Here is a 27960-nt window from a genome sequence, read left to right as displayed (position 1 = left end):
AACAGTAATGTGAACAAAAAATAGGACAAATTAGATGCGATTAGACAAACAGGACTAAAATCAGGACAAAACATAGATAAATTAGATACTACCATCCTCATTCAGAAACCATTCAATAAAATTACTACTGCAATTCATTCTCAAACAAACATAGTACATTTGTGCATATTTCTTTTTAATAAATCTCAATAAAAGTCCATGCAAGAAAAATCCAACTCATAAATACTGCCTAGAAATAATTATTCAGGAGTGACGGAATAATACCAGCTAAGTGTTTACATCTCCAATAGCTTAAAAACTCAACTGTTGTGAACGAAAGATCGGACAAATTAGATATCAGACAGACTGCAAAAAAAGAATCAGGAGTCAATTTATAAAAAAAATCATCACTGCAATTCATTGCCAAATAAACAAACTGTTCGTTTTCGCATTTTTCTAGCAAAAAAACAAGAAAAGACCACGCAACAGAATATAACAAAATTTTAATCTACGCATTTAACTCAATAGCGCCACTTGGATTCAGGAATGAGAAACTTTACCAGCTAATAATTGTTGACAGTCAACAGTGCTCAATAAAATCAACAGTATTGCGAACAAAAAATTGGACAAATTAGATACAATCATGACCATAATCAGGACAAAACATAATACAAATTAGAAGCTATCATGCTGATTCGAGAATCATTTAAAAAAATTATCACTGCAATTCATTCTCAAACAAACTATCTGCACGATTTCGCATATTTCTATTAAAAAACCTCAATAAAGTCCACGCAAGAAAAAGATTTTGAAAAATCTACGCAACAAATCTTTTAACTCATAAGCACCGCTGAGAAATCATGATTCAGGAGTGACGAAATGTTACTAGCTAAGTGTTTACATTTCCAATAGCTAAAAAACCACCTGTTGTGAACAAAGCATAGGAAAATTTAGATATCAGACAGGCTGCGAAGAAAGTATCAGGAGTCAATTTTTAAGTAAATAATCATAGCCATTCATTCTCAAAAAACTACCTGTTCGTTTTCGCATGTTTCTAGTAAAAGAACCAACAAAATACCACGCAACAGAAAACAACTGCATTTTTTTAAAATATACTCAACAAATCTTTCCACTCATTAGCGCCACTTGGATTCAGGAATGACGAAACTTTATCAGCTAACTGTTGACATCTCCAATAGCTCAAAGTATCAACACTATTGTGAACGAAACATAGGAAAAATTAGACGCTATCAGACAGACTAGGAAGAATCAGGAGTCATAAAATCATCACTGCAATTCATTCTCAAACAAACTATCTGTATTTTTTTGTATGTTTCTAGTAAAAACCAATAAAAGTCCAATAAAACCAATAATAGCATTTTTGAAAAATCTACGCAACAAATTTTTAATTTTAACTCATTAGCGCCACTTGCAAATCATGGTTCAACGATGAGAAATCATGATTCAGGAGTGACGAAACGTTACTAGCTAAGTGTTTACATCTCCAATAGCTCAAAAACTCACCTGTTGTGAACTAAACATAGGAAAAATTACATATCAGACAGGCTGCGAAGAAAGAATCAGGAGTCAATTTGTAAGTTATCATAGCAATTCGTTCTCAAAAAAACGATTTGTTCGTTTTCGCATGTTTCTAGTAAAAGAACCAACAAAAACACGCAGCAGAATACAAAAGAATTTTATAAAATCTACTCAACAAATCTTATAAATCATTTGCGCCACTTGGATTCAGGAATGACGAACTTCACCAGCTAACAATTGTTGAAATTATAACGTGCTCAATAAAATCAACAGCATTGTGAACTAAATATAGGACATGCATACAGCACCGCCTAGAAATTACGATTCAGGAATGACAAAACTTTATCCGCTAAGTGTTGACATATCCAATAGCTCAAAAAATCAACACTATTGTGAACGAAACATAGGTAAAAATAGACGGTATCAGACAGACAGCGAAGAACAAATCAGGAGTCATAAAATAAAGAAATCATACTTGCAATTGATTCTCAAACAAACTGTCTTTACCTTTTTGTATGTTTCTAGTAAAAACCAATAGAACTCCATTAAAACCAATAAAAACCAATAATATCATTTTTTGAAAAGTCTACGCAACAAATCTTTTAAATGTAACTCATTAGCGCCACTTGCAAATCATAGTTCAGGAAGAAGATACTTTACCAGCTAATAATTGTTGGCATTACAACGTGCCCAATAAAATGAACAGTATTGCGAACGAGATATAGGACAAATTAGATGCCATCCGACAAACAGGACGAAATCAGGATAAAACAGATAAATTAGATTCTATTATGCTGATTCAGGAACCATTTAATAAAATTATCACTGCAACTCATTCTCAAATAAGCTATCTGTACGTTTTTGCATATTTCTATTAATACATCTCAAAAGTCCACGCAAGAAGATTTTAAAAAAGCTACGCAACAAACCTTTCAACTCAAAATGACCGCCTAGAAATCATAATTCAGGTGTGACGGATCTATACCAGCTAAGTGTTTACATCTTCAATAGCTCAAAAAATCAACTGTTGTGAACGAAACATAGGACAAATTAGATATCAGACAGACTGCGAAGAAAGAATCAGGCGTCAATTTATAATGCAATCGTCACTACAATTGATTCTGAAACAAACGATCTGTTCGTTTTCGCATGTTTCTATTAGAAAAACCAAAAAAAGACCACGCAAAAGAATAAAACAGCATTTTTTGAAAATCTATGCGACAAATCTTTAAACTCATTACCACTACTTGGATTCAGGAGAGAGAAATTTTACCAGCTAATAATTGTTCACATTACAACGTGCTCAATAAAATCAACAGCATTGTGAACGAAACATAGGACAAATTAAACGCTGTCAGCCAGACTGCGAAGAAAGAATCAGAAGTCAATTCACAATGAAATCATAACTACAATTCATTCTCAAACAAATTATCTGTACCTTCTTACATGTTTCTAGTAAAAAACCAATAAAAGTCTACACAACAAAATAAAATAGCATTTTAAAATCTACGCAACAAATCTTCTAATTTTAACTCATTAGCACCACTTGCAAATCAGGGTTCGGGAATGAGAATCTTTACCAGCTAATAATTGCTGACATTCCACAGCGCTCAATAAAATCAACAGTATTGCGAACGAAAAATTGGACAAATTAGACCAATCACGACCAATATCAAGACAAAACATAATACAAATTAGAAGCTGTCATGCTGGTTCAGGAACCATTTAATAAAATCATTAATGCAATCATTCTCAAACACACTGTCTGTACGTTTTCGGATATTGCTTTTAAAAAAAACTCAAAAGTCCACAAAAGAGCGAGAATTTTCAAAAATCTAAGCAACAAATCTTGTAACGCAAAAGCACCGCCAAAAAATCATGATTCGGTAATGAAGAAACTTTATCAGCTAAGTGTTGACAGCTCCAAGAGCTAAAAAAACCAACACTATTGTGAACGAAAAAAACAGGACAAATTAGATGCTACCAGACAGACTGCAAAGACAGAATCAGAAGTCAATTTAAAATAGAATTATCACTGCAATTCATTCTCAAACAAACTATCTGTTCCTTTTCGCATGTTTCTGATAATAAAACATTAAAAGTGCACGCAGCAGAATACATAATTTTTTGAAAAATCTACGCAAAATATTTTTTAATTCGTTAGCGCCGCCTTAAAGTCATGACTCAGAAATGAAAACTTCAGGTAAGAACTCCTGATATCTCCAAGAGCTCAATAAAATCAGCAGTATTGTGATCAAAAATGGAACAAAAAAGATGCTGTCAGACAGACTGTGAAAAAGAGAATCAGGAGTCAATATATAATAAAATCATCAAATCAGTTCATTCTGAAAAAAACTATCAGAACGTTTTCGCATGTTTCTAGTGAAAAACAATTTAACTCATTAGCGCCACTTGGATTAAAGCAATCGAGTCACACTGAAACGCCAAAAAGTACTGTAGTTATAGCGACAAAGAGACAAGAAAAACGGCTAAATTCAAAACTATAAAAATCTCTTACGAATTCAAGTAACTAATTAGATTCGTTTATGCCTCTTTCGCAATTGATCACCTGTGTAATTAACAAAACTAAGTTATTAGACAAAATGCGTTAAATTTTTTGCTAAAAATTTGTCAATTTAAAAGTATTAAATATGAACTGAACAAAAATTTCCAAGAGTGATCCCATTTCCAAGAGTTAAATAAAGTCAGCAGTATTGTAAACATGGTATGCAAGAACTTAGATGCTATCAAGCAGACTGCGGAAAAAATCTCGAGTTATTAAATACAAAACTCAGAAAATGCAATTCGTTCTCAACAAATTATCAGTACGTTGTTGACTGTTAAATTTATGAGAAAAAATTTCACGCAGCAGAAAAATAAAATCCTTAACAACTCATAAGCAAATTTGGCGAAGCATGATGAGTACATACAATCATCATCAGCTACCAAGAAGTGATCACATCTCAAACAGACTATGAAACAGAGAGCAAACAAATCAGGAGTCATTCATTAATGGAATCACCACTGAAACTGAATCTCAAAGAAACCGTAAGTTTTGCAGTATAAACACTGAATACAAAAAACATCCGTAAGACCTGACAACAGCAGCTTGGGAATCATGATTCAGGAATGACACGTTTTATCAGATTCTACGGACTGATCACATCCAAGAGCTTAATGCAATAGGCAGAATTGTGAACTTAACATACCAGAACGCAGATGCTATCAAAGAGACAGAAAAAAGAAAACGCAGTATTGTGAACGTAACATAGATGCTTTCTGGTAGACCGCAGAAAGAATCAGGAATTTATTTAGTACCGAAACCATACTAGTTCACTTCAAAACAAACGATCGGTAGAAATTTGCCCTGTTTTGTAACAAAATTGATTAGATAAAAATTTTTTACAATGCGCAAAACTTAACATCAACTGAAACTAAAAACAGCAGCCTTCAAATGATCATTCAAGAATGACAATCTTCAACAGCTACATAGAACTAACGTCAGCTTAATTGTGAAAGAATCAAACGAGATGATAGTTCCACATTTGGCAATAATAGTATCGCAAGCCACGAAAACCTTCAGATGTGACAGTTTTAGTTAATTTCTATCAAATTTCCAGACCTTCAAATTCCTTGATTGATTTTGGTCGTCTTGGACGGAATTGACATCAAAAACCATGCCAATACATCAAACCGATAGTTCCCACAGAATGCATGTGAACTGTGTTCATTACTTCGCCAACTTTCAAAGAAAGCGATTTAGCTACAAAGTATTTCTTTTTTCACTCATACTTACTGGTACTAAATCGAGCTCCAGAAACAATTTGACCAGTTCGTTCTTTTCCTCTGACATTGGTACTTCACATAGCATTGAAATTATCTCTGCAGCCATTTTAGAATTGGTTAGGTTTGAGACGTATTCAGCGTCTGAAGAAAAATATGCCGTCGAGGTCAAATGGTACAGAATATCAACAACCTGACCAACTATGTTGAAGGCATTGCAATTCACGATCTGTTTATGGACCGCAGCTAGTTTTGAGTCATTCGCAGAGAGACAATCCAGGACTAGTTGTAGGCTGCACCTAAAACATGACGCAGTCAAGCACTATTGCAAAACTTCGACGGAATACCGAAGCAACCGAAAAACGGGATCGTTACTTATCATACATTGACTGGCCGTAAAAACAATTTAACTTCTTTGCCAAAAACTACAGCTATAAAAATAATCAGTCAGAACAATAATTTAAACTTCCTCCTTAGAATGATTACAGAATCCAATAGACATGTGGAAAATAATAACAGACAGAGGAGGAGAAATTTGTCAAAAATCATCATCTTTTTGACAATTAGTAAAGTGAAGAAAAAACGCAAAACTACAAGCTTAAACCCTAAATCACAGCATTGAAACCTAAGAAGCCGCAAAACAACCACTAACAGTTCTCTTTGATGGGAAAAGCGACCAACGGAAAAACAAATTTAACCAAAAATTAAACCTTTACCAAAAACCATTCAAAAAATGGTGTCTAAGTCAATGAGAGTGATAGCCGGAAACTAAAGCTAACGAAATTGAAAGCAATCGAGTCACACTGAAACGACAAAAAGTACTGTAATTATTAAGACGAAGAGACAAAACCACAGCAAAAAGGGGGAAACTCAAAAATCATTAAAATCTCTTACAAATTCAAGTAATAAATTAGATTCATTTATGCCTCACTGCAATTGATCACCTGTGTCATTAACGAAACTAAGTTATTAGCCGAAAATCGTTAATATTTTCTGCTAATAATTTGTGTCAAAGTTATCCTAAGTACTGACTATGAACTGAACAAATAAATGGATTATTTAACCTTCATTATCAACCGAAGAGACCTGTCACTAATAAGATTGTGTGGAAAGAAACAAAAGTACGACTATTGCACACAACTCAAAAAAATTTTTTTAAAAAATTAAAATTAAATCCTGACAAAGGCATAAAAAAACAGAAAATATCAATGCAATAATAAAATTAGATTCATTCATGTCTCGTTAGGAAACAATAAAGGTCATTGTGATTAAAAACAAACGGCTACAAAACTGAGCCAGACTCGTAGGATCCAAGTATTTAAAACCTGTAGATATCAAATTATTACTTAGCTACTATTACGCCTTATTAGAGAGCCAATGAGACTAATGATCAATTACTCTTAAAAAAAACAGGACAACTAAAACACGGGTAAACGCAAAAAAATCACTGATATTTTCAGTGTCTAAACAATTTACCGCCCTTGCATGAATTCAACAATTACAATTATGCATAGAACATGTGTGACACATGTATGACATTTTGAAATAATTGGTTAGGAAAATCAGGAGCAAAACTTTATAATTTCAAGTTTCAAGCCTCCTAACCTTTCTGTGCCCTTTGCTAGACCAACTTGTTTAATTTGCCGCTCTAATTTGATTTCTAAATAAGATCAAAAAGATGAAAAAAGTGAGAACACATGTTAAACAAAATACAGGCACCAATACAATCCAAATCCTTGGATTGTAAAAAAAGAGGATGTCAATAATAGCCCCGGCTATCACTTTGTGGCTAATAGAAAGCATATTCCTACAGCACAATTTACGCAAAAAATCACTTCGAGGGTATCGAAACGATCCTTCTTTTACAATAACCTGAAACTGATACTGCCAAAAAACTGTGCGAACTATTTTAACCCAAGAAATTGATGGCAGCCTTCCCCTAAAAAGACAGGCCTTTTCCTCAAAGAACAGAGCCAATAAAGCCAATGACAAAGAACATACCCGGTAGATTGTCGGAAAATAGCCGCCGTTGATTCCCAAAACTCTATTGGGATTGAAAGAAAAGAAAATATCAACAAAAATTGATTTTTGTACAAAAACATTTTTAAGTGCGACCTATTTTGATGTCATTTCGTAGTTGAACATACTCCTGTCTCTCAGTGAGAGGCTACGGGTTCTAGTATGAATACCAATAAGCATTATAGATAGTAACTAATACTTATAGGAACGACGTTCAAATAGCGGGCATCAAAAAATGGGCTTTATGGGTTTAACCCGTTTCTATTTCTGACTTTGATTTTTTTATTCTGACTCTCTTCATTTTGAATTGCTATGCTGAGCAGCTGCTGTTTAGAAGGACTTTGAGCAGAATGACAGAAGCGTGAAACTAGCCTAAAGAAGTAAGATTTCACGCAAAATCGAAGATTGCAGCAAAAATAGAAGTAAGATTGCAGCAAAAAGGTAAAGCGGAAAGTTCGACGAAGAAAAAAAAAATTAGGAGCGCTATAATAGCCAGCTGAGAAGATCAGGGCGGCTATCAAACAACAGTATCGATTCTATTGATCTAAATAACTGCTGTATAAAACGATTAGCAACGAACTTCACTTTTTGTGAAAAATTCGATCGTGTATTGCAACAAATTCACCCCACGGGTGCAATCATAAACATAGCTGGCAGATTGCCAAAAAATAGCCGCAATAGCTGCAAAGATCTGCAGTTTAAAAGACAGTAAAAAAGACAGACCAAAAATTACACTTTTCAATAAAGGATGAAATGTTACATTTTCTTTGATAAAGAATCTGTATAAGTATCTGCTGCCCCTATAAGCTGCTCTCTTCATTTAGAGTGACAAACACTCACTTGACCTTATCTCTTTGAATTAAAGTAAAGAAGAGTCAATTTCAAAGTGAGGAAGTAATTTTTGGGAGTGAGGTAAGTCAAGCGTGATCAAAAACTTAATCACGCGAATGAACAAAAAACTCGCTGCACTAAAACTGAAAAATGACGTCACGCACGCACTTCAGTTAAAATTGCATGAACGAATGAACAAAAAGCAGCAGATTTGACGTTATTGTTAGGTCATATGGTTCTAACAAAAATCAGGACAAGTCCTGAAGTCATTCAAAGAATTTTAATTGACTAAAACATAAACCGACAAAGGTAGGAAGAATTGCTCTTGAACAACAGGCGAGGCAATAAATTGCATTTAATTCAAGTGTGGGAGCCTAGATAAATTTTTCTGTAAGGGTGCAAAAATAGTTTCCCACGCCGGGATTCGAATCATTGACCTCCCGCTCCCTGACCAGAAGCACTGCTTACTCGGACATCAGTCCCTTCTTGCTATGCTGCAAACAATTTTATTTTAGCAACAAGCTTTACTTAGGAATGAGAGCAATAGGGATCACCCAAAATGAAGAACCAAAGCGCGAGAAAGTCATTTGAGAAGTCAAAGAATGTTCTAGAAGAAAAGAGTTCTCTAAGTTAAAGTTTCTTATATTACATTGAATTAGTCACTAAAAAGCAGAGTAAGAAAAATCGCATATTATGTAAATTGCGGCATTTTGCTTCACATAATGAACTAATTGACTATTATAGGAGTATTATCAATCCAGTTTTTCGTTACGGAGTTCTTGCCTTTCTTGTCTATGATTGTAAAGCAGACACCTCTCAGAAAATTTTTGTTTTGAATCAGCTAATTAAAGTTTTCGATCTGCATGTATAAGAGCTTTTAAAGTTTGTACAGAGATCCCTTAACCATTAACACAGCTCAACTTTCAATCTTTAAAAAGTTTCAACAACAATCAGTCACATTCAGTAAAGAAAAGTCAATTAGAGAATGAGGAAGTCATTTTTGAGAGTGAAGTAAGTCACAAGCGACCTTAACATAGTTACGCGAATGAACAAAATTACTCGCCCCACTAAGAGTGAAAAATAACCTCATGCACGCAATTCAGTCGAAAATGCATGAACGACAGAACAGAGGAGATTTGAAGTGATTGTGACGTCATATGGTTGTAACAAAAATCAGGACAAGTACTGAAGTCATTCATAGAAATTTTATCGACTAAAACAGAGGCGAGGCTCTTGAACGACAGGCGAGGCGTTTAACTCAAATGCTGCAGCCTAGCTTAATTTTTCTGTAAGGCTGCAAAAATAGTTTTCCATGCCGGGATTCGAACCATTGACCTACAGCTCCCTGACCAGAAGCACTGCTTACTCGGCTATCAGGCCATTCTTTTTGCTATGCTGCAAACGATTCTATTTTAGCAACAAGCTTTACTTCAGAGTGAGAGCAATAGGGACTCACCCAAAAATGAACGAAAGCGTGAAAAAGTCACTTGAGAAGTCAAAGAATGTTCTAGAAGAAAAGCGCAAAAAGGTCAAGCAAAAGATTTGCATATAAAAGACCAACACGTTTACAATAAATGCCATGAACTTCGTTCAAGAGCAATTAAAAGCTAGACCTAAATTGAACAATGAATGGATTGGGAAAACAATATAAAAATCCAATAAAAAATTGAAAGAAAAAACAGTGAACATCAATGTTAAATTGTCGCATGTGATAAAAAACCACTAGTGAGAAAGCAACTTTTGTTCAAACACAGGTTTCGCAACCAGCTTTAACATTAGAGTGAAAAAATTTCACGCCGCAAAACCAACCGCTTTTCGCTCTAATTCCTGTCGGCGTGACCAAATTCATTACATCAATTACAAAAAAGGCAGCACCCCACTTTGAATTGTAAAAACCAAGAGAAGGCCAATAATAGCTCCAGCAACCATCACCAATCAAACCTCTTTTGCTAAAGACACTTGAAAACGAACATTTGAAATTTCCGAAAAAAGTTCACAGGTAGAACTATTGAAAGAGCAGTAGACTTGGTAGATGGATTCAACAAAAAAGTACTAAATCCAATTAAAAAATGAGCATAGTACATTCTGGAATACGTATTATCACGATATATCAAGAAGTTCGTTTAATTTGTGCCAGCTCAATGTTCCAAGCCATAAAAGACGAAACCATTGAAACAAAAAATATACATTCTAGAGATAATAGTCTCGTGTATTATAGTCGAGTTCTTATTATAAGGATTCTTTTAGCACTTCAGCGTAAATTTTTATATCTTGGTTTATCTTCCATACTTCAAATACCAAACAAATTAAATCTCGAATAATTGAACAGCATTCCAATTTTAATCACGAAAAAAATTCCAGCTCTCCTTAGAAGCTACGCCTCCTTATATTCATCAAAATCTCATGATTTTCTCAAATTTCTTAAATTTGCCATTGACTCCCATTTTCAATGCCCACTCAAACAAAAAAATTCATTTAAAAAATTGTCTTCTTTCATTGGGTAAAACCTTGAACGAAAGCTGCTTATAATACGCTAGAATTGCTTGACATCAGCATTGTAGCTGATCCACGCATTGTTGTAACGCATACTGCTTGTGCGAGTAGGCCATAGGTAATTGACAAGCCCATAGGTAAAAGATAGATTCCATAATCAGTAAGTGCAAATAGTTAAAATTTAGGCCTCTAAGACAGTACAGAAAATGCCCATTGCACACCGTATACGAATGTCAAGTTGTCGAACAGTGACTAAATTTTACTTGCTAGTTTTTGCATATTCGAAGCTACAAAATAAGTTGAACCTATTGTAGCTCCATAAACTTCAAGCCTTCTGTTGTCAACAGTGTTATTTCCTCAAAAGACAAAAGCAAAAAAATGCCCTTTCCGAGTAAGAGCCTCGATTTAGTTAATGTCTCAGGCATTGCAAACTTTTTTAGGTTCCTGTTATTATTCCGTCGTCGATATACTGTGAACTCTGCCAAGTTTTCGAATCATTTGGCTATTTTCAGCAATTACTGGTCATACGGTCAATGAAAACAGAATTCATCGCAAGATTACACCCTGTTGCACGCCAGATTAACTTATGACAGACTGTTGATGAAGATTACTTGGTTACGAAAAACAAGAATTTGCAAAAGATTCTAAGCAGTGCACAGCATATTGCTCATTTTGGTAGCATTTAGGGCATGTTTGAGTTCAATCAGCAAAATAGTACCGCTTCGTGCTTTTATTCAATTTTTCAAATGTAAAATTTGCAGCAACAACGAGTCTTTCGGCACCGGCTTTGCGAGCAATTCTAAGTTGTATTTGAATGAACTTGATCCGGGCCTGCTTGTTTGGTAATACATTTTGGACAAGACATCGGAGAACTCTGCCCAGAGCAAATGGACGAACCACAGGTTTTGTATTTAATTGCATGCATTTTCGATAAAATTACGAAGGTGCAGTGATTGAATCGGGGGTTACATTGCTGTCTCGTCAAACTGACAGTTTTCGGTTCTGATGTCTTCAAGCGTATCGTTTTCAACGGGTTGTAAGATCTTGTCTATTGTTAACTCCAACTCTGTTTGAGGAAAAAATCTATGCGCTACTGGCCTTGGAGACAAATGGGTTTTTGCAAAGGCAGGCAAGACATTCAATTAGTCACTGCTAGTGAATTTTGCAAATAGAATTATTTGACAATTAACTTGGTTAACATAACGGTGGTTATCAATACAACAGATCAACGGTTTATGAATCTCATTTCATCGGTATTTTTATTTTTTCACATGTAAAATGTTTGTTTTTATTCTCCCCACTTTGGTCAGGTAAGAATAAAAATAGTAGAACTGCACATTATTAACACTCCCGTTTGGTGCAATCGTTTTGGTGGCTCATCATAAAAGGACCAATCTGGGCTCTTCTTATTCTGAATTGGTTAATACATCTGGCCAAAAACAGCGAGTCAAAACCATTGAGGCAGACCCCTTGAACATATCTGTCGACAATTATTGTTGCAACAGTAATGGATCAACCATCTCCCCTCCGACCGGTCGAGCACCCACAAAGCAAAATAGTAAACTAGGGAGCCTTGCCAACAACATTGCCGCTTATCCCCGAAGAGCGGTGATTGACAAGGACTGCATCAGTTTACAGAAAGCTACAGACAACCCCTGCGCTTGGAAAGAACGGTTGTCACTTAACACAGCCAACGGCTTGAGTGTTTCCTTGAAGGTTGCCGATATTCCGCCAATGACTTCAATTGCTAGGGGAACAAATGTGATTCCCATTTTTGCGCAGTTATCGTCGTGGAGGCAATATTTTCTTTCATCTGCCGCATCAAGCGCGTATCCTGCCTTTGTAGCCGCATTAGTGAGAGAGTTGGATTGCAGCGACGAAGTAACTGTTACATCAAATGCAGCAGGTTTCCCCGCTTTCCAGGTCGGGACAAAGATGTCTCCAGGGCGTGATTGGCTTTCTGGAATGAGGTTCTTCTTTCCACTACTGGTGAGAGATTCGCAGATGAGCAAGCAGGCACTAATTTATCTCGAATCCGGTCATGTCTTGCAATTGCGTCTCCTCGACCGTGACACGCAACGGCACGATTCCCATAGATGTCAAGAACTCTTGCTTTACAGAACGGGCACTTCCTTTCGGCGTCGTAGACAGGGACACCCACCCTGTACTTTGCACTAATTCTAACTCATTTGGTGCCATCTGAAGCCCAAGAGCTGGAATGGGGGGGAGCAGACAACCAAGTTCCAGCATGTCGAACAGACAATGAGAGAAGTCGGGCGAATTCTCTGTCACAAGCTATATTCTCTTTGAGACCATGAAATTTTTCATTATGAAGAGCATGCTGCATCGTCTTTTGCGAAAGGTTCGAAATGCTCAGTTGTGCTATACTGGAATAATGATCCTGAAAAACTTTCACCGGTTAATTTTGTAACAAGATCTTCAGAGGAGAGAACAGAACCAAATTATGATGCTATATACTGTTCTCTGCATTGGCGAACACCCAGCCCTGAAAGGGTTATGTGCAGGGTTGCTTGACTCCAGGATTCTTCTGAAAGAACAGTTCCAAGGATATTCTCAAGTTTTTCGCGCTGTTGGGTATCAAACACTAAGGGATTTAATAACTGGACTTGTGGGCGTTTGACATCGCAAAGAATACACCATTTTGGGGGACCCAATGCAGTGGCGTAGGAAACCTAGGGCGCAATGAGGCTCATCAAAGTAGTCCAACTTTTCAAAAAGTACCTTTATTTTCCCTATCCTTTCGTTAAGTTACATGCAGACAAACTCTGGGGTTCCTAACGCAGCTCCAAGAACCTCAAGGCCCGAAATATCATTTCGTTTTATTCTTATATCCAGTCTGTCTAAATCTAACGTGGACCACAGTTCGCACTTGTCGACCTTGACGTGGAGGCCGCGATCAGGTTCGAGCTGGCAGAGAAGATCCCAAGATCTATTGAGATCGATCTCTGAGCACACCAAAACACAATCATTTAGATAGCAGGAATGTTGTTGAACCTCTGGCGAAGATTACTGAATTTTCTCTATAACGGGCCAGAGCGTCAGAGAGAAAAGCAGAGGTAAAAGCGGCAATGCCAGGTATTGAACTGGCAACGTCTTTTAGCATTTCACTGCGTTTTATCGAAATGAATGCATTGCAAAAGTCAATTTGCAAAATACCCGAGGAACTGGACGAGGTGAGTATTTTTTTCATACGAAAGCTTAGTCGAATGTATAATGGGTTCCGCTCCACCCTTCACTCCGACACCCAATTGCAGACTCTGGGAAAGTTCTTTTGCTTCTAAATTTGCTTCCTTGGCTAAACATTTAGCTATTAGCCTCCTCAAGACTTCTCCGACTGCAATAGGGCGAATGCCGCCTTGCCGTCTCAACAAGGCTGATAACGATGCACTAAGGCTGGTCTGCTAGTTAATTTTACTTCATTGATGCTGATTCATTCCAAGCTCCTGCATAATCACATGTCTACTAGCGTGCAAATCTGTGTCACATTAACCAAATTGATTCTTCTCGTGCTTAGGAAACATTAGGCCCATCAGGAAATGCTAATTATGAAAAAACTATACTTCTCAACGTTGTAGGGGTGCTACATGCACCCTCCAACAATAAGTTTGACCTGTTCAGAACATCGAAGCCAAAAATACAATGGGATAAATTGCATATTTGGAACTTTGGTTCGACAGAAAACTTCGAGGTGCGGTTTGAACAGCAGAAGTAGGTACTGTGATGGAACAATCAATAGCGCACTCTTCGATACATGCAGTTTTTGCCCAAGCAGCTGTTTTTTTACTTGGTCATTTTGTCTCCTGTTCTCCAATTTTGCCAAATAAAACAATGAGTTTGAAATATATTTAGTTGATTTTGTTACCTGGAGTTGCAAGGCGCTGTCTCATAGTATTAAATTTGTGGAGGGCGCAAAAATGATGGGCACAAATTGTTTTGGTCTGAAGTTTTCAGATCTCAACAACCCCAAAAGGCACAATCCACAAGCAACTCAAGGAAAACTACGTTTGGCTAAACTATCGCTTCAATTAATCGAAGAGAAACTTGATCCCCCGTGCAAAATAAATTGAGAACAATCTGTGTTCTACATTAATTTAACTTGCATCTAAATTGACACAAATCGAAAGAATATAAGTGAAATAACGTACTGCAAGAGGTTGCTTTTGTTGTTTGGCATCATGACAGAGGAACACAATGCCATGACTGAAGACAAGTTATCGTGAGAGGAGACTAGGATTGGATTGAGAGAGTGATTGCACGTGATTCGAGATAGGATGGTGATGACCTCAATGAGAAGAATGTCGAACACCTTCTGACTGTGAAATGCACTGTCTGTGTACAAGTCACAATAGATATCTCCCAATCTGCAAATAAACTATTTTTTAGTATACTTGATGTGAACTCAGAAAAATACGCAGTTGGTTAAATATTGTTATGCTATCAAATACTTTTAAATTCTTAGAATATATTAAATCAAATAATTAACCAATTTCTTATTAGCTATTTCATTTGACAAGGTAAAAAACTAGGATGCGAAGGATCCTACATGTCTGATCATTTTAACGCTCATTTTGATTTTGAAAATAGGTAAATTTTGATTTTTTTAGTATTCAATTGTGGGGGTGTGCCCCGTTGACAATATAAAATAATTTTCCAATACTGAGGTCGGTCCTATTTTCTGAATGGTTCAATACAAGGGCAGACTTATGGTGCTAGGACAATAGATCGAAAGACAACAGATCAAAAGCAAAAATTGAGACAGTAGATCGAAAATTAAATTATTCAAGTTGTGCATTGGCCAATCAGATTTGAGCTCTCATTTATTATACAGCATATAACATGTTCTGTTGTGATTGTTCGGTTGTGATGGTGTCCGGAATATTAGCCGACGTAAAAATTAGTCGAAAAAATCAAAAGAAGGAAAATTAGCAGAACTAATTGCATGAGATAATTGCGGTAAGCAAACATAAGTGGGACGCGCAATTATCTAACTCGCTTACACATGAAAATAACGCATTTGGACATGTCTCGCGGGGTGCTAGGAAAATTGGCCGACAGGGCGTTTAGCCGACAAGGAAAAAAAGAGAAATGTAGCCGACAGTTTTATCATAACTAGCAGGCCCGCAAAATCATCACCAGAAAAAATCTTTTAAAAGAAAAGGTTTAAAATTGAGATTTTTTTCGTACCAGCTCAGGCTGTAAGCCATGACCCTCGTTCAACAGCCAGAGAAATTACGTTACTTTACCGATGTGTTTGGTTTAGTATATTACCCCAAGTAACACCAATTTTTTGATCGAGGACTTAATTGGCTTTGCTATCTTGCATATTTAAGTACCGCTAAGACTTGTACAGATAACGAACTTCTACATGTTCGCGGAGCGCAACTCATATAATACATTAATCTACATCTTTCAGGTGCGGTAAAATATGCAAAGTAGAGGAGCTATAACATGCAAAAAAGAAAAGAGAAAGAAAGCAAAAAGGGTACAAGAGAAAGAAAAAAAAAAGTGAGAAAAGAAAGTTAGAAAACAAAGTGAGAAAAGAAAGTCAGAAAACAAAGAGAAAAGAAAGTGAGAAAACAAAGTCAGAAAAGAAAGTGAGAAGAAAACGACGAAAAGAAAGTGAGAAAAGCAAGTGAGAAAACAAAGTGAGAAAAGAAAGTGAGAAACTAATGTGAGAAAAGAAAGTGACAAAAAAGTGAAAGAGAGGAAGAAGTGAGCAGACAAGGTGAAAAAAGAAAGTGAGAAAAGAAAGTGAAAAGAAAAATGGAAAAGAAAGTGAGAAAAGAACGTGAGAAAAGAAAGTGAGAAAAGAAAGTGAGAAAAGAAAGCAAGAAAAGAAAGTGAGAAAAGAAAGCGAAAAAAGAAAGTGAGAAAAGAAATTGAGAAAAATTGAGAAAAGAAAGTGAGAAACGAATGTGAGAAAAGAAAGTGACAAAAAAGTGAAAAAAGAGGGTAAGAAAAAGTGAGAAGACAAGGTGAGAAAAGAAAGTGAGAAAAGAAAGTGAGAAAAGAAAGAGAGAAAAGAAAGCGAGAAAAAAATTGAGAAAAGAAAGTGAGGAAAGAAAGTGACAAAAGAAAGTGAGAAACGAAAGTGAGAAAAGAAAGTGAGAAAAGAAAGTGAAAAAAGAAAGGAAGGAAAAGTGAGAAGACAAAGTGAGAAAACAAAGAGAGAAAAGAAAGTGAGAAAAGAAAGTGAGAAAAGAAAGTGAGAAAACAAAATGAGAAAAGAAAGTGAGAAGAAAACGACGAAAAGAAAGTGAAGAAGAGAATGAGGAAAAAAATGATGAAAGAGAAAAGAAAGTGAGAAAAGTGAGAAAAGAAAGGAAAAAACTGAGAAGACAGAGTGAGAAAACAAAGTCAGAAAACAAAGTGAGAGAACAAAGTGAGAAATGAAAATGAGAAAAGAAAGTGAGAAAAGAAAGCGCGAAAAGAAGGTGAGAAACGAAAACGAAAAGTAAGTAAAAAAAGTGAGAAAAGAAAATGAAAAGAAAGTGAGAAAAGAAAGTGAGAAAAGAACGTGAGAAAAGAAAGTGAGAAAAGAAAGTGAGAAAAGAAAGTGAGAAAAGATAGTGAGAAAAGAAAGCGAAAAAAGAAAGTGAGAAAAGAAAGTGAGAACAGAAAGTGAGAAAAGAAAGAGAGAAAAGAAAGCGAGAAAAGAAAGTGAGAAAAGAAAGTGAGAAAAGAAAGCGAAAAGAAAGTGAGAAAAGAAAGTGAGAAAAGAAAGTGAGAAAAGAAAGTGAGAAACGAATGTGAGAAAAGAAAGTGACAAAAAAGTGAAAGCGGGGAAGAAGTGAGCAGACAAGGTGAAAAAAGAAAGTGAGAAAAGAAAGTGAAAAGAAAAATGGAAAAGAAAGTGAGAAAAGAACGTGAGAAAAGAAAGTGAGAAAAGAAAGTGAGAAAAGAAAGCAAGAAAAGAAAGTGAGAAAAGAAAGCGAAAAAAGAAAGTGAGAAAAGAAATTGAGAAAAATTGAGAAAAGAAAGTGAGAAACGAATGTGAGAAAAGAAAGTGACAAAAAAGTGAAAAAAGAGGGTAAGAAAAAGTGAGAAGACAAGGTGAGAAAAGAAAGTGAGAAAAGAAAGTGAGAAAAGAAAGTGAGAAAAGAAAGAGAGAAAAGAAAGCGAGAAAAAAATTGAGAAAAGAAAGTGAGGAAAGAAAGTGACAAAAGAAAGTGAGAAACGAAAGTGAGAAAAGAAAGTGAGAAAAGAAAGTGAAAAAAGAAAGGAAGGAAAAGTGAGAAGACAAAGTGAGAAAACAAAGAGAGAAAAGAAAGCGAGAAATGAAAGTGAGAAAACAAAATGAGAAAAGAAAGTGAGAAGAAAACGACGAAAAGAAAGTGAAGAAGAGAATGAGGAAAAAAGTGATGAAAGAGAAAAGAAAGTGAGAAAAGTGAGGAAAAAAACTGAGAAGACAGAGTGAGAAAACAAAGTCAGAAAACAAAGTGAGAGAACAAAGTGAGAAATGAAAATGAGAAAAGAAAGTGAGAAAAGAAAGCGCGAAAAGAAGGTGAGAAACGAAAACGAAAAGTAAGTAAAAAAAGTGAGAAAAGAAAATGAAAAGAAAGTGAGAAAAGAAAGTGAGAAAAGAACGTGAGAAAAGAAAGTGAGAAAAGAAAGTGAGAAAAGAAAGTGAGAAAAGATAGTGAGAAAAGAAAGCGAAAAAAGAAAGTGAGAAAAGAAAGTGAGAAAAGAAAGTGAGAACAGAAAGTGAGAAAAGAAAGAGAGAAAAGAAAGCGAGAAAAGAAAGTGAGAAAAGAAAGCGAAAAGAAAGTGAGAAAAGAAAGTGAGAAAAGAAAGTGAGAAAAGAAAGTGAGAAACGAATGTGAGAAAAGAAAGTGACAAAAAAGTGAAAGAGAGGAAGAAGTGAGCAGACAAGGTGAAAAAAGAAAGTGAGAAAAGAAAGTGAAAAGAAAAATGGAAAAGAAAGTGAGAAAAGAACGTGAGAAAAGAAAGTGAGAAAAGAAAGTGAGAAAAGAAAGCAAGAAAAGAAAGTGAGAAAAGAAAGCGAAAAAAGAAAGTGAGAAAAGAAATTGAGAAAAATTGAGAAAAGAAAGTGAGAAACGAATGTGAGAAAAGAAAGTGACAAAAAAGTGAAAAAAGAGGGTAAGAAAAAGTGAGAAGACAAGGTGAGAAAAGAAAGTGAGAAAAGAAAGTGAGAAAAGAAAGAGAGAAAAGAAAGCGAGAAAAAAATTGAGAAAAGAAAGTGAGGAAAGAAAGTGACAAAAGAAAGTGAGAAACGAAAGTGAGAAAAGAAAGTGAGAAAAGAAAGTGAAAAAAGAAAGGAAGGAAAAGTGAGAAGACAAAGTGAGAAAACAAAGAGAGAAAAGAAAGTGAGAAAAGAAAGTGAGAAAACAAAATGAGAAAAGAAAGTGAGAAGAAAACGACGAAAAGAAAGTGAAGAAGAGAATGAGGAAAAAAGTGATGAAAGAGAAAAGAAAGTGAGAAAAGTGAGAAAAGAAAGGAAAAAACTGAGAAGACAGAGTGAGAAAACAAAGTCAGAAAACAAAGTGAGAGAACAAAGTGAGAAATGAAAATGAGAAAAGAAAGTGAGAAAAGAAAGCGCGAAAAGAAGGTGAGAAACGAAAACGAAAAGTAAGTAAAAAAAGTGAGAAAAGAAAATGAAAAGAAAGTGAGAAAAGAACGTGAGAAAAGAAAGTGAGAAAAGAAAGTGAGAAAAGAAAGTGAGAAAAGAAAGCGAAAAAAGAAAGTGAGAAAAGAAAGTGAGAAAAGAAAGTGAGAACAGAAAGTGAGAAAAGAAAGAGAGAAAAGAAAGCGAGAAAAGAAAGTGAGAAAAGAAAGTGAGAAAAGAAAGCGAAAAGAAAGTGAGAAAAGAAAGTAAGAAAAGAAAGTGAGAAAAGAAAGTGAGAAACGAATGTGAGAAAAGAAAGTGACAAAAAGTGAAAGAGAGGAAGGAAAAGTGAGAAGACAAGGTGAGAAAAGAAAGTGAAAAGAAAATTGGAGAAGAAAGTGAGAAAAGAACGTGAGAAGACAAAGTGAGAAAAGAAAGTGGGAAAAGAAAGTGAGAAGTGAAAGTGAGAAAAGAAAGTGAGAAAAGAAAGTGAGAAAAGAAATTGAGAAAAGAAAGTGAGAAAAGAAAGTGACAAAAGAAAGTGAAAAACGAAAGTGAGAGAAGAAAGTGAGAAAAGAAAGGAAAAAACTGAGAAGACAGAGTGAGAAAACAAAGTCAGAAAACAAAGTGAGAGAACAAAGTGAGAAATGAAAATGAGAAAAGAAAGTGAGAAAAGAAAGCGCGAAAAGAAGGTGAGAAACGAAAACGAAAAGTAAGTAAAAAAAGTGAGAAAAGAAAATGAAAAGAAAGTGAGAAAAGAAAGTGAGAAAAGATAGTGAGAAAAGAAAGCGAAAAAAAAGAAAGGAAGGGAAAGTGAGAAGACAAAGTGAGAAAAAAGTGAGAACAGAAAGTGAGAAAAGAAAGTGAGAAATGAAAGCGAAAAAAGAAAGTGAGAAAAGAAAGTGAGAAAAGAAAGTGAGAAAAGGAAGTGAGAAACGAATGTGAGAAAAGAAAGTGACAAAAAGTGAAAGAGAGGAAGGAAAAGTGAGAAGACAAGGTGAGAAAAGAAAGTGAAAAGAAAATTGGAGAAGAAAGTGAGAAAAGAAAGTGAGAAAAGAACGTGAGAAGACAAAGTGAGAAAAGAAAGTGGGAAAAGAAAGTGAGAAGAGAAAGTGAGAAAAGAAAATGAGAAAAGAAAGTGAGAAAAGAAATTGAGAAAAGAAAGTGACAAAAGAAAGTGAAAAACGAAAGTGAGAAAAGAAAGCGAGAAAAGAAAGTGAGAAAAGAAAGCGAAAAAAGAAAGTGAGAAAAGAAAGTGAAAAGAAAGTGAGAAAAGAAAGTGAGAAACGAATGTGAGAAAAGAAAGTGACAAAAAAGAGAAAAAAGAGAGGAAGAAAAAGTGAGAAGACAAGGTGAGAAAAGAAAGTGAGAAAAGAAAGTTAAAAGGAAATGAGAAATGAAAGCGAGAAAAGAAATTGAGAAAAGAAAGTGAGAAAAGAAAGTGACAAAAGAAAGCGAGGAACGAAAGTGAGAAAAGACAGTGAGAAAAGAAATTGAGAAAAGAAAGTGAAAAAAGAAAGGAAGGAAAAGTGAGAAGACAAAGTGAGAAAACAAAGGGAGAAAAGAAAGTGCGAAAAGAAAGTGAGAAAACAAAATGAGAACAGAAAGTGAGAAGAAAACAACGAAAAGAAAGTGAAGAAAAGAGAATGAGGAAAAAAGTAAAGAAATGAAATAAAAAGAAAGTGAGAAAAGAAAGGAAAAACTGAGGAGACAGAGTGAGACAACAAAGCGAGAAAACACGGAGAATACAAAGTGAGAAAACAAAGTGAGAGAACAAAGTGAGAAATGAAAATGAGAAAAGAAAGTGAGAAAAGAACGTGAGAAAAGAAAGTGAGAAAAGAAAGTGAGAAGGAAAGTGAGAAAAGAAAGTGAGAAAAGAAAGTGAGAAAAGATAGTGAGAAACGAAAGTGAAAAAAAGGAAGGGAAAGTGAGAAGACAAAGTGAGAAAAGAAAGTGAGAACAGAAAGCGAGAAAAGAACGTGAGAAAAGAAAGTGAGAAAAGAAAGTGAGAAAAGAAAGTGAGAAAAGAAAGTGAGAAAAGAAAGTGAGAAAAGAAAGTGAGAAAAGATAGTGAGAAAAGAAAGCGAGAAAAGAAAGTGAGAAAAGAAAGTGAGAAAAGAAAGTGAGAAAAGAAAGTGAGAAAAGAAAGTGAGAAAAGATAGTGAGAAAAGAAAGCGAAAAAAAAGAAAGGAAGGGAAAGTGAGAAGACAAAGTGAGAAAAAAGTAAGAACAGAAAGTGAGAAAAGAAAGTGAGAAAAGAACGTGAGAAAAGAAAGTGAGAAAAGAAAGTGAGAAGGAAAGTGAGAAAAGAAAGTGAGAAAAGAAAGTGAGAAAAGATAGTGAGAAACGAAAGTGAAAAAAAGGAAGGGAAAGTGAGAAGACAAAGTGAGAAAAGAAAGTGAGAACAGAAAGCGAGAAAAGAACGTGAGCAAAGAAAGTGAGAAAAGAAAGTGAGAAAAGAAAGTGAGAAAAGAAAGTGAGAAAAGAAAGTGAGAAAAGAAAGTGAGAAAAGATAGTGAGAAAAGAAAGCGAGAAAAGAAAGTGAGAAAAGAAAGTGAGAAAAGAAAGTGAGAAAAGAAAGTGAGAAAAGAAAGTGAGAAAAGATAGTGAGAAAAGAAAGCGAAAAAAAAGAAAGGAAGGGAAAGTGAGAAGACAAAGTGAGAAAAAAGTGAGAACAGAAAGTGAGAAAAGAAAGTGAGAAAAGAAAGCGAGAAAAGAAAGTGAGAAAAGAAAGTGAGAAAAGAAAGTGAGAAAAGAAAGTGAGAAAAGAAAGTGAGAAAAGAAAGTGAGAAAAGATAGTGAGAAAAGAAAGCGAAAAAAAAGAAAGGAAGGGAAAGTGAGAAAAAAGTGAGAACAGAAAGTGAGAAAAGAAAGTGAGAAAAGAAAGCGAGAAAAGAAAGTGAGAAAAGAAAGTGAGAAATGAAAGCGAAAAAAGAAAGTGAGAAAAGAAAGTGAGAAAAGAAAGTGAGAAAAGAATGTGAGAAAAGAAAGTGACAAAAAGTGAAAGAGAGGAAGGAAAAGTGAGAAGACAAGGTCAGAAAAGAAAGTGAAAAGAAAATTGGAGAAGAAAGTGAGAAAAGAACGTGAGAAGACAAAGTGAGAAAAGAAAGTGGGAAAAGAAATTGAGAAAAGAAAGTGAGAAAAGAAAGTGAGAAAAGAAAGTGAGAAAAGAAATTGAGAAAAGAAAGTGAGAAAAGAAAGTGAGAAAAGAAAGTGAGAAAAGAAAGTGAGAAAAGATAGTGAGAAAGAAAGCGAAAAAAAAGAAAGGAAGGGAAAGTGAGAAGACAAAGTGAGAAAAAAGTGAGAACAGAAAGTGAGAAAAGAAAGTGAGAAAAGAAAGCGAGAAAAGAAAGTGAGAAAAGAAAGTGAGAAAAGAAAGTGAGAAAAGATAGTGAGAAAAGAAAGCGAAAAAAAAGAAAGGAAGGGAAAGTGAGAAGACAAAGTGAGAAAAAAGTGAGAACAGAAAGTGAGAAAAGAAAGTGAGAAAAGAAAGCGAGAAAAGAAAGTGAGAAAAGAAAGTGACAAAAGAAAGTGAGAAAAGATAGTGAGAAAAGAAAGCGAAAAAAAAGAAAGGAAGGGAAAGTGAGAAGACAAAGTGAGAAAAAAGTGAGAACAGAAAGTGAGAAAAGAAAGTGAGAAAAGAAAGCGAGAAAAGAAAGTGAGAAAAGAAAGTGAGAAATGAAAGCCAAAAAAGAAAGTGAGAAAAGAAAGTGAGAAAAGAAAGTGAGAAAAGAAAGTGAGAAAAGAAAGTGAGAAAAGAAAGTGAGAAAAGAAAGTGAGAAAAGAAAGTGAGAAAAGAAAGTGAGAAAAGAAAGTGAGAAAAATAGTGAGAAACGAAAGTCAAAAAAAGAAAGGAAGAGAAAGTGAGCAGACAAAGTAAGAAAATAAAGTGAGAACAGAAAGCTAGAAAAGAAAGTGAGAAAAGAAAGCGAGAAAAGAAAGTGAGAAAAGAAAGTGAGAAATGAAAGCGAAAAAAGAAAGTGAGAAAAGAAAGTGAGAAAAGAAAGTGAGAAAAGAAAGTGAGAAAAGAAAGTGAGAAAAGAAAGTGAGAAAAGAAAGTGAGAAAAGATAGTGAGAAAAGAAAGTGAGAAAAGAAAGTGAGAAAAGAAAGTGAGAAAAGAAATTGAGAAAAGATAGTGAGAAAAAAAAGCGAAAAAAAAGAAAGGAAGGGAAAGCGAGAAAAGAAAGTGAGAAATGAAAGCGAAAAAAGAAAGTGAGAAAAGAAAGTGAGAAAAGAAAGTGAGAAAAGAAAGTGAGAAAAGAAAGTGAGAAAAGAAAGTGAGAAAAGAAAGTGAGAAAAGAAAGTGAGAAAAGATAGTGAGAAAAGAAAGTGAGAAAAGAAAGTGAGAAAAGAAAGTGAGAAAAGAAAGTGAGAAAAGATAGTGAGAAAAGAAAGTGAGAAAAGAAAGTGAGAAAAGAAAGTGAGAAAAGAAAGTGAGAAAAGAAAGTGAGAAAAATAGTGAGAAACGAAAGTCAAAAAAGAAAGAAAGAGAAAGTGAGAAGACAAAGTAAGAAAATAAAGTGAGAACAGAAAGCTAGAAAAGAAAGTGAGAAAAGAAAGTGAGAAAAGAAAGCGAGAAAAGAAAGTGAGAAAAGAAAGTGAGAAATGAAAGCGAAAAAAGAAATTGAGAAAAGAAAGTGAGTAAAGAAAGTGAGAATAGAAAGTGAGAAACGAATGTGAGAAAAGAAAGTGACAAAAAGTGAAAGAGAGGAAGGAAAAGTGAGAAGACAAGGTGAGAAAAGAAAGTGAAAAGAAAATTGGAGAAGAAAGTGAGAAAAGAACGTGAGAAGACAAAGTGAGAAAAGAAAGTGGGAAAAGAAAGTGAGAAGAGAAAGTGAGAAAAGAAAGTGAGAAAAGAAAGTGAGAAAAGAAAGTGAAAAACGAAAGTGAGAGAAGAAAGTGAGAAAAGAAAGCGAGAAAAGAAAGTGAGAAAAGAAAGCGAAAAAAGAAAGTGAGAAAAGAAAGTGAGAAAAGAAAGTGAGAAACGAATGTGAGAAAAGAAAGTGACAAAAAAGAGAAAAAAGAGAGGAAGAAAAAGTGAGAAGACAAGGTGAGAAAAGAAAGTGAGAAAAGAAAGTTAAAAGAAAATGAGAAATGAAAGCGAGAAAAGAAATTGAGAAAAGAAAGTGAGAAAAGAAAGTGACAAAAGAAAGCGAGGAACGAAAGTGAGAAAAGACAGTGAGAAAAGAAATTGAGAAAAGAAAGTGAAAAAAGAAAGGAAGGAAAAGTGAGAAGACAAAGTGAGAAAACAAAGAGAGAAAAAGAAAGTGAGAAAACAAAATGAGAACAGAAAGTGAGAAGAAAACAACGAAAAGAAAGTGAAGAAAAGTGAATGAGGAAAAAAGTGAAGAAATGAAAGAAAAAGAAAGTGAGAAAAGAAAGGAAAAACTGAGGAGACAGAGTGAGACAACAAAGAGAGAAAACACGGAGAATACAAAGTGAGAAAACAAAGTGAGAGAACAAAGTGAGAAAAGAAAATGAGAAAAGAAAGCGAGAAAAATATTGAGAAACGAAAACGAAAGGAAAGTGAAAAATATGAGAAAAGAAAATGAAAAGAAAGTGAGAAAAGAAAGTGAGAAAAGAAAGTGAGAAAAGAACGTGAGAAAAGAAAGTGAGAAAAGAAAGTGAGAAGGAAAGTGAGAAAAGAAAGTGAGAAAAGAAAGTGAGAAAAGAAAGTGGGAAAAGAAAGTGAGAAGAGAAAGTGAGAAAAGAAAGTGAGAAAAGAAAGTGAGAAAAGAAAGTGAAAAACGAAAGTGAGAGAAGAAAGTGAGAAAAGAAAGTGAGAAAAGAAAGTGAGAAAAGAAAGCGAAAAAAGAAAGTGAGAAAAGAAAGTGAGAAAAGAAAGTGAGAAACGAATGTGAGAAAAGAAAGTGACAAAAAAGAGAAAAAAGAGAGGAAGAAAAAGTGAGAAGACAAGGTGAGAAAAGAAAGTGAGAAAAGAAAGTTAAAAGGAAATGAGAAATGAAAGCGAGAAAAGAAATTGAGAAAAGAAAGTGAGAAAAGAAAGTGACAAAAGAAAGCGAGGAACGAAAGTGAGAAAAGACAGTGAGAAAAGAAATTGAGAAAAGAAAGTGAAAAAAGAAAGGAAGGAAAAGTGAGAAGACAAAGTGAGAAAACAAAGAGAGAAAAGAAAGTGCGAAAAGAAAGTGAGAAAACAAAATGAGAACAGAAAGTGAGAAGAAAACAACGAAAAGAAAGTGAAGAAAAGAGAATGAGGAAAAAAGTGAAGAAATGAAAGAAAAAGAAAGTGAGAAAAGAAAGGAAAAACTGAGGAGACAGAGTGAGACAACAAAGAGAAAACACGGAGAATACAAAGTGAGAAAACAAAGTGAGAGAACAAAGTGAGAAAAGAAAATGAGAAAAGAAAGCGAGAAAAATATTGAGAAACGAAAACGAAAGGAAAGTGAAAAATATGAGAAAAGAAAATGAAAAGAAAGTGAGAAGACAAAGTGAGAAAAGAAAGTGAGAAAAAGAAGTGAGAAAAGAAAGCGAGAAGAGAAAGTGAGAAAAGAAAATGAGAAAAGAAAGTGAGAAAAGAAAGTGAGAAAAGGAAGTAAGAACAGAAAGCGAGAAAAGAAAGTGAGAAAAAAAAGTGAGAAAAAAAGTGAGAAAAGAAAGCGAGAAAAGAAAGTGATAAAAGAAAGCGAAAAAAGAAAGTGAGAAAAGAAAGTGAGAAAAGAAAGTGAGAAACGAATGTGAGAAAAGAAAGTGAGAAAAGAATTGAGAAAAGAAAGTGAAAAAAGAAAGGAAGGAAAAGTGTGAAAACAAACTGAGAAAACAAAGAGAGAAAAGAAAGTGAGAAAAGAAAGTGAGAAAACAAAATGAGAAAAGAAAGTGAGAAAACAAAATGAGAAAAGTGAGAAGAAAACGACGAAAAGAAAGTGAAGAGAATGAGGAAAAAAGTGAAGAAATGAAAGAGAAAAGAAAGTGAAAAATGTGAGAAAAGAAAGGAAAAAACTGAGAAGACAGAGTGAGAAAACAAAGCGAGAAAACACAGTGAGAAAACAAAGTGAGAAAACAAAGTAAGAGAACAAAGTGAGAAATGAAAATGAGAAAAGAAAGTGAGAAAAGAAAGCGAGAAAAGAAAGTGAGAAACAAAAACAAAAAAAAAGTGAGAAAAGGAAGTGAGAAAAGAATTTGAGAAAAGAAAGTGAGAAAAGAAAGTGAGGGAGGAAAGTGAGAAAAGAAAGTGAGAAAAGAAAGTGAGAAAAATAGTGAGAAACGGAAGTCAAAAAAAGAAAGGAAGAGAAAGTGAAAAGACAAAGTAAGAAAATAAAGTGAGAACAGAAAGCTAGAAAAGAAAGTGAGAAAAGAAAGTGAGAAAAGAAAGCGAGAAAAGAAAGTGAGAAAAGAAAGCGAAAAAAAAGAAAGGAAGGGAAAGCGAGAAAAGAAAGTGAGAAATGAAAGCGAAAAAAGAAAGTGAGAAAAGAAAGTGAGAAAAGAAAGTGAGAAAAGAAAGTGAGAAAAGAAAGTGAGAAAAGAAAGTGAGAAAAGAAAGTGAGAAAAGAAAGTGAGAAAAGAAAGTGAGAAAAGAAAGTGAGAAAAGAAAGTGAGAAGGAAAGTGAGAAAAGAAAGTGAGAAAAGAAAGTGAGAAAAGAAAGTGAGAAAAGATAGTGAGAAACGAAAGTGAAAAAAAGGAAGGGAAAGTGAGAAGACAAAGTGAGAAAAGAAAGTGAGAACAGAAAGCGAGAAAAGAAAGTGAGAAAAGAAAGTGAGAAAAACCAGTGAGAAATGAAAGCGAAAAAAGAAAGTGAGAAAAGAAAGTGAGAAACGAATGTGAGAAAAGTGACTAAAAAGTGGAAAAGAGGAAGGAAAAGTGAGAAGACAAGGTGAGAAAAAAAGTGAGAAAACAAAGCGAAAAGAAAATTGGAAAAGAAAGTGAGAAGAGAAAGTGAGAAAAGAACGTGAGAAAGGAAAGTGAGAAAGGAAAGTGGGAAAAGAAAGTGAGAAAAGATAGTGAGAAAAGATAGTGAGAAAAGAAAGTGAAAAAAAAGCTAGGAAGTGAAAGTGAGAAGACAAAGTGAGAAAAGAAAGTGAGAAAAAGAAGTGAGAAAAGAAAGCGAGAAGAGAAAGTGAGAAAAGAAAATGAGAAAAGAAAGTGAGAAAAGAAAGTGAGAAAAGGAAGTAAGAACAGAAAGCGAGAAAAGAAAGTGAGAAAAAAAAGTGAGAAAAAAAGTGAGAAAAAGAGCGAGAAAAGAAAGTGATAAAAGAAAGCGAAAAAAGAAAGTGAGAAAAGAAAGTGAGAAAAGAAAGTGAGAAACGAATGTGAGAAAAGAAAGTGAGAAAAGAATTGAGAAAAGAAAGTGAAAAAAGAAAGGAAGGAAAAGTGTGAAAACAAACTGAGAAAACAAAGAGAGAAAAGAAAGTGAGAAAAGAAAGTGAGAAAACAAAATGAGAAAAGAAAGTGAGAAAACAAAATGAGAAAAGTGAGAAGAAAACGACGAAAAGAAAGTGAAGAGAATGAGGAAAAAAGTGAAGAAAAGAAAGAGAAAAGAAAGTGAAAAATGTGAGAAAAGAAAGGAAAAAACTGAGAAGACAGAGTGAGAAAACAAAGCGAGAAAACACAGTGAGAAAACAAAGTGAGAAAACAAAGTAAGAGAACAAAGTGAGAAATGAAAATGAGAAAAGAAAGTGAGAAAAGAAAGCGAGAAAAGAAAGTGAGAAACAAAAACAAAAAAAAAGTGAGAAAAGGAAGTGAGAAAAGAATTTGAGAAAAGAAAGTGAGAAA

At 34.6% G+C, this 27960-nt stretch overlaps 1 protein-coding gene across 1 annotated transcript in view; it reads right to left on the bottom strand.

Annotated features, from left to right (window-relative positions):
- Positions 1-27960, bottom strand: part of LOC142343140 (uncharacterized) — a 186340-nt gene that overhangs the window by 147773 nt on the left and 10607 nt on the right. Inside the window, exons 2-3 of the mRNA XM_075394832.1 lie at positions 14811-15026; positions 5315-5600 (exon numbers count right to left, since the gene is read on the bottom strand). Coding sequence (XP_075250947.1) covers positions 5315-5600; positions 14811-15026 — 502 coding nt within the window. The remainder of the gene's footprint in view (positions 1-5314; positions 5601-14810; positions 15027-27960) is intronic.

Source organism: Convolutriloba macropyga, chromosome 7, assembly GCF_964194025.1.
Source record: "Convolutriloba macropyga chromosome 7, txConMacr16.3, whole genome shotgun sequence".
Lineage (NCBI taxonomy): Eukaryota > Metazoa > Xenacoelomorpha > Acoela > Convolutidae > Convolutriloba > Convolutriloba macropyga.
The sequence above is the reverse complement of the archived record's forward strand: the minus strand, read 5'-3'. Positions and strand labels throughout refer to the sequence as shown.